Source organism: Pygoscelis adeliae, unplaced genomic scaffold, assembly GCF_000699105.1.
Source record: "Pygoscelis adeliae isolate BGI_AS28 unplaced genomic scaffold, ASM69910v1 Scaffold786, whole genome shotgun sequence".
NCBI lineage: Eukaryota > Metazoa > Chordata > Aves > Sphenisciformes > Spheniscidae > Pygoscelis > Pygoscelis adeliae.
In genome coordinates this window covers 239502-246784 of record NW_008824912.1, presented here as the reverse complement: position 1 = coordinate 246784, position 7283 = coordinate 239502, and the positions used below count along the sequence as shown (strand labels likewise).

General features: G+C 41.8%; 1 protein-coding gene across 2 annotated transcripts in view; it reads right to left on the bottom strand.

The window, feature by feature from the left end:
* The window catches only part of ZBTB46 (zinc finger and BTB domain containing 46), a 55256-nt gene that overhangs the window by 3231 nt on the left and 44742 nt on the right, over nt 1–7283 (bottom strand). For both annotated transcript variants that reach the window (XM_009324961.1, XM_009324962.1), the window contains one exon: nt 2709–2884. In XM_009324961.1, the coding sequence (XP_009323236.1) occupies nt 2709–2884 (176 nt within the window). The remainder of the gene's footprint in view (nt 1–2708; nt 2885–7283) is intronic.

Sequence of the window (7283 nt, the reverse complement as noted above, 5' to 3'; positions counted from 1 at the left end):
GCCGCCGCCGTTCGGCAAGCCGTGCCGCGCCGCCGGCATCTGCTGCGAGTGGACAACCGGCTTCCAGCTGACCGGGCGGCAGCTCTTCCCAGGAAAAGGCACACGCTTTTGCAACAGCAGCAGGGACGGGGCGAGCTGCACGGGCGGTGTAATGCCCGCAGTAATAACCAAGTTCGCTACGGATTTAAAAAAAGAATTTGAAAAAAATAAGTAATTTTTTTAAAAAAAGCTACTGCAAGGAAACAGAAGCTCAGTACGCAAACAAAACAGCTCTTTCCCATCTAAATTTATCCTGCCAGGTTTAAGCAGTCAGCAGTCGCTTGTGATGCTGCGACAGACCAGGTAAGAAAGTCCAGTACGTACGGAGACAAATCACTTCAAGCTAGAACCAAGAAACTTTCGGTTCAGGTTTTTTTTTTTTAAGCTGAAAACCGTGAGGATATTACAGGGGTAGCGCTTCCTTCTGGACACAGCCCTTTCACTGCAACGGGGCGAGAAACCTCGGTTTATGCTCTGCCACCACACGGGAGTATCGCTTGAGATGCAAAGCCTTTAGAAAGAAAATCTTGTTTTTAATTTAATATTCCAACTCAAAGAAAACAAGCATTTCTATTCTATTTAAATTTTATATAAAGACTATAAAAACATGCTTTTTAATTTGAGCTAAACAAACTAAAATACTCCCTTTTGTCTTTGGTTATCAGTTGAGGAACTGAGAGAAACATGGGTTTTGCTGTGTGAAATCTTCTTCCTTTTCCTACGCGTTATTTTTATAACATGTATTTTTATTTGATGCACACCAGCATTCATCTCTACAGATTTACCCAAGAGTTGACAATTAAGCCCCAAAACCTCATATGCACCGGAAGTAAGACGACAAGACAAGCAAAGCACACGAATCCAGCAGCTAATCTTGCCACAAGCGCTTCAGCCAGCCTGCACGACCGCTTTTGTAAATGAAGATCACGGTGTCATTTGCATATAGGAAAACACCCCTTTTCGTAGCTTCGTTTCAAAAGAAACTTCAGATAAATAACGGAACTGGAATTTTTCTGGGGCCTTACTTACAACAGTACCAAAAAAACCCCCCAAATCCCTGTCCTTTTCTCTTTGTTGCATCCATTCCAAGATACCTCTGAGTCATTTATGGCTCTTTGGAAATGAAAACAAATTGGTATTGTCAGGGTTGCACTTTTTTCAGGAATTGGCACTAAAAATTTGTAATCCAGCTGGTATTTTCTAAACTAGCTTCATTCCTGACATACAAAGATTCAGACAGCCATATATCCTCTCCTGTATGTGTTCACAAATAGCTGATTTCACCCCCCCGGGTGTATAATAGAACTTGAACTTCAGACTCAACAGAACCAAGTCGCTCACCTAGAATGATTCCAGCAGCAAAAATTGAGAACTAAAATTAATTTGCAGATCACCTCAGTTTCGCTCCTGGAGGGTATAATGCATTTTCCTGCCTTCCCCACAGTACGTAAAGATATGCTGATTCTCACTAGGATAGAAATTTATAGAGCAAGAAAAGGAACTGCAAATTTTGTTACACTTGAACCAAGTCGCGTTACTGCTGTTAAACTGCTTTTGAAGGAAGGTAGGCAAGGGGACGCACGCGCTTGCAGGACTGGGGTGAGGGCATTAAAGTTCTTTGTGGCTTTTTGAGAATTACAACCAGGAAAACATTAATTACTCTAAGCACACCTCCTCCAGTAAGATATTCTTTACGTTCAAAATTTAATAGATAATATAAATATGATGTAGATAAAATAAATATGGAAAAAGTTATTTCAATGACCTCAACAAAGCAATTCTTTGAGTCACTGAAACTGTCACTCTTGTGATTTTATTTTATTTTTTTAATATCTCACTGTTTTAGAACCCCACAGCTACCATGCCCAGTATTTAAAAAAAATTGAAGTTTTCTCTACAAGCTTAATTAGAGGGGCACCAGAACTTGCTGGTGTGCGTTACTGAAATAATTAAGTAGAAACTATTTGCTCTTCCACAGTATCACCTCTATACCAAGCTTTGAGACACCACTTTAAGATGGGAAATTAATTCCCCCCTGAAAAAAAGCAAAGTTTGGCTTAAAATTTTGTTTCTGAAGAAGTTGTGAAAAGCCAGACAATGGCACCAGCCAGCCTCCTAGTCGGCTTTGAGCAGCCGTCTTTAATAAGGCGTAACATTATTTTCGATAACTAAGCATTGCCGGTCCAGAGTAGCTTCGCCTGGAAATTCTTCTTGCTGAGCGACTTATTTTAAAGCTTTCTGCACCAAGTCATTCAACCTATTAAAAACCCCTTCCTTTCCCACCCTGAAGACAGCATTAGCTATTCTACCTCCCCTCCCTAACGCCCAGGCTCTCTCTCCCCGGCCGTCAGGGTTGCATGGGAAGGAGAAGGCTGCGCTGGAGAGCGAGGCTGGGTTTGCGGGGCTGGCTCAGCCCCGGCAGCGCCGGCTGCTTCGAGGTGCAACTCGGAAACCCTCCGGCCGAGCTAGGAGAGCAGGTGGAGGTTAGCTCTGGATGAACAGGCAGCAAAACACGGGCCCTTTGAAAGGCAGGGGAAAAAAAGACACTGGAGAAGCCTTCAGAGGAGCCCCAGAGGGGAAAAAAAAAATACAGACCTAAATCAGATGAAGCTCCTGTTATCTTCAACCTGAACAAATCGGCTGTTTCCACCCAGCGCCTGCCCTCTTACCAAGGTGTGCCGCTTCATGTGCTCCCGGCGGGTGAACTTCTTCCCACAGATCTCACAGGGATAGGGTCTTTCTCCCGTGTGGGATCGCATGTGTCTCTTCAGGATGCACTGATGCATGGCTGAAAAACTGCAGTACGGGCACTTGAATTTCTTCCTGATGACCGTGAACTCGTTGACTGTAAGAGAGCAGGCAAAACACGCAGATTACTTTCAGAATGTCTCAAAACGGTCAGTCTTCTCGTTTACTATTTCACTACTAAATCAGTTCAGTGTGAAATCACACTCTCACCTCTTAACCATCTACAATTTTTTTTAATCCTTATACTGTATTATTGCACTTACATTATTAAAGCTAAGAACTTCAAGTACTTTCATCAGAGAAGCTTTTGAACAAGCCAATACACAAACATTTAGCAACGGTCTGTAACGCACATTGCCTAACGCTTGCTAAACGGCAAATAAAGAGGGCTGACAGTCTGCCATAATTCTGACTTATTATAATGAATTACCCTAAATATCAAGACCTAAAATGCTAACACTATGATTTGCGGAAGAAGGAGCTAGCCGTGAACAGAAGACCACAAACGTAACACCCCGACAGTGCCACGCTCTTTAGTTTTATTTACGGGGCGATGCAAGAATATCATCACACACTCCAGGAGTATTTCAATGAAGGTGCAAGAGACTAAGGATTACCCAGAAGAAGGAGGACAGTTAAACAAACACACGCTACATTATCCAACTCAACTAGTATTAGCATTGCGGCATGGATACAGAAACATAAAGGGATGCGTGATGTTGAACTACAGCATGACCCTTGCAAGCCTCCTTACAAGACAACTGTATATAGCCCTTGATGGACTCTTTTTCTGGCCCCCCCAGTCGTATTTTGCTGAACTAGAAACGGGATGAATTCTTTGAAGTCATTCTGACGTTGTTGATTCTTTTCTTCTTGTCATCTCCTTAGAAGCGCACTGAAAGCGGACCCAGGGGACGCGTACAGTATTGACAGCCCAAGGGTCTAATTTGCCAGCAGAATGCACATGGCAGCTGCCTTGGTATTTCCTCCTCCAAACAAAGTCAAAGCGCAATATGCAAAATACAGCAGGTGAAATACAGAATATTTGCTATTCCCTGAAGACATCCACCCACTGTAAGTTCGGAAGCGACTGTCCACATAGATACGATTTTAAATCTCCGCCTTCTAATAATTCTATTGCTTTCCATTAGTATGTTAATTTTCACCCACTTTTCTCCTAATTATCGTCATTTCTCAAAGCAATATATTGTTTACATAACAACGAGGGAAAAAAAGAACGCCAAGTTCTAGTTAATCACCTTAAGTACGCTATCGTGTATGTAAATGGCTTTTGGTAAATGAAAACAGGCTATGTAGGAGAGCTAAGGGAATAAGGGAAATACCAGACCTGCTATATGGCTTCTAACATACTGAGCACTTTCCAATATTTTTAGATGTTTATTGAAACGTTATCTCCTACAAATGCCCTACCAGCCGAATGCACGCTGCATGCTCTCAGTGTGCACAGATAGTGCCCTGGGAGTTACACTGCGCGCTGAAAAACAGCTACTTAAAAATGGCCTTTCTTAAGAAAGCCAGTGGGCCCACGTACGCGGTGGTGTTTACTTTAATGCCCAATTTGTGGGCTGCTTTTTCCTTCTGTTTTTTAAATTTACTTTGTCTTGTATTTGCAATACAGATAAGACAACGGGAGGAGTAACTGCATTTGTCACTCATTTGAAAGTGCAAACTACATGATGCAAACTACATGTCTAAAGAGACATCTTTAAACAGGGTAACACCACCCCAGAACAAACATCTCAACACAAGCTCATCTTAGAAAAGTACTCTAAGAAGTTTTTTATTGTTCTAAGGCAGACTAAAAGCATGGTTCAAGATCTTAAAAGTTGCCACGATATGAATTTTGTCTTCGCATTTGTTTTGACTATTTGGAATTAAACATATCCTCCACGCAGGTAACTGTGGGAAAAAATACTCCCTTTGATTAGCGGTTTGAATTGGATCTAATGTTCTTATATTCTTTTCTCGTGCTCCTAACTTGCTGCTTTGGGCTGCTCAGCAGCTGCGGCCGTCCATCTTACAGGTGCTTTTTTTTGCTGGTTTGGTGGGTTTTTTTTCAGCACATTTGTAAAGCTGTCAAGAGAATTTTCTAGCCCAAGGCGGGGCGGGGGGGGGAAGCCTACTCACCACTCACCTGGCCCACGGCTGCAAGACTGACGACAGGGAAAGTGAATGCTAAGAGTATTTTATTCACCCGTCAGTAAAGATTCCTCACTGCGACCAGGCAGAATGTTGAAGGGCTGGTTTCGAGTGACCATGCGCACGTGCACTCGCACTGCTTTGGGAACCTCCCAGAGGAGGCGGCTCAGCAGGGCCTGATGCCCAGAGCCTTGTGCAAGCTCTTGCTGATAACCTAGCAACTTGGCCGGGCTGCACAGCCCTGCTCCTACCCCGTGCCTAACTTCTGATTTATAGCGATTTTTTTTTTAAACAAATAGAATGTGAAAACTCTTTCTCTTTTATATTACAGGAAAAGTATTTTTTGCTTCACTTTCTCCTTTGGATTGGACACCCCCTTGTCTATACGATCAGAGGCAAGGAGCCCACTTTTTTCTACAGGAAAGTCTTAAGCAAGTATCAATTTTACGATACAAAGCTATTTATGATAAATACGTTTCCGGTTTGATCTTGTAACGGCTCGGTTATTAGCGACAGGCTACACAAACACTTATGTTCCCCAGGATCACTATAAACCTATTACTATGGAGTCTAGACAAGGTAAGCAAGATATAAGCTGATCAAGGGAAGTCAAGAGGGGACACGTAACCCTCCTTCCTCCAGTCCAAGGCCACGTCCAGTACTGAACACCACAAACATGCTACGTGTGTAGCCCACAGCTAGCAGGACGAGCTGCTCAGCAAGTCGGGTTTAACCACCCATTCTGGAAAAGATTGACATGGAAATACTCACAGTAACACCAGATACCAAGATTACCAAGCCAAAGTGCTTTGGAGAAGAGAATACCACAAAATCCCTTATTTCCTGTATCGCCAGATTGTACCTGATCCCGTCATTTCCTAAATGACCAGATGCCTCCTCTCATTTACAGTCCGTACCTGTCCCCTCACTCTGTGGCTGAGCCACTGTAGAAGCTGAGAAGGCCACTCCGCACCTTAGGTGCGCAACCGGCACCGTCGGCACGCTACTCTCACACGCAGCCATCTACACCTTTACCTTTCCAACACATAAATGCATTTCCAACAACATATTCGTAACACTTTCTGATTACAAGATCCCTCATGCTTACTTTCGCCCATATTCAGCTTAAATTGCTCGACAATAACGTTTTCAGCTTCTAGTATGCTTGCATTTAAAAATAGTCACAGAACACTTTTTGCAGCTCTAGTTTTATTGAAAACTATTTTTTCACCAAATAGCCATATATTTAGTTCTTGTATCCACAAAAGTAAACACCTGAAAAATAACAACATTATTAGAAAAACGACTGTATTGCAGGGTTAACATTTTCACAGTACTGTTAAATATATGCACCCACAAGTACATATATTTAATGAACAACATACCAGCTTTGGTATGAGTACAATCTTTTGTCTAAGTGACAGTATTTTATAGAGCTTACGTATAGCAGCATTAAGGACCTAAGAAATAATCTTTAACAAGATCATGAAGACCATTAACAGTAGTGCCACAGATAACTAGCTACTGGACCAACTATGGGAAGAATAGCACCAAGAAATGGAGAACGTAATACAAACAGTGCCGTAGTAAAAATCTGTGTACTTAACTTCACGAAAATACTTACAGAAGATGTGCATTTTTAAAACCAACACAACAGTGCTTGGAAAAAAGCCTTTGGTATTGTCACCTCCAGTAACTTTACTTATTTCACCGAGGCTGTTAAATGGAATAGGCTCCTACACCCCTGACTTGAGAGAAGAAAAAGCACTAGTGATACACTGCCTGATAGAGCTACTTTGTAGTAACTCTGTAAACTGATATGTAGTTAGTAATCACTGAAATACTACACTAACTTGGTTATTACGAAGAATTCACAAACTTCAAGAGAATTCTTGTCCACTTAATCCTCGTTATATTTAAGATTATAAATAGCAAGGTGCAATTTAACTGTCAAACTTACACGTCCCATCACCTTCCCATGCCATTTTCTAACACAAAAATCCTACTTTTAAAAAGTTTTCTACACAAACTCTGTAAGCCTCTGCTACATTATACCCTACGGTTTTAACATTTTAAAAAAAACCTACTCCTGGTCCTGAAGGGAAACGTTGGAAATTCTCAGTGCCGAAGTCAGGAAGCACTCTGATGTACAGGCCAAGTAAAATACTACTTAAACCTCTGTTAGAGAGAATGAGTTGATCTGACTATAGAAAAATAGTTCCACGTTGAATTAAATTCTCAAATATGAGAAAAATGAACAAGCATGGAACGTCATTAACTATTATCATGTGAACAAAGCCTTCTAAAATTTGCTGAAATTACTTTCGCTGGCATCT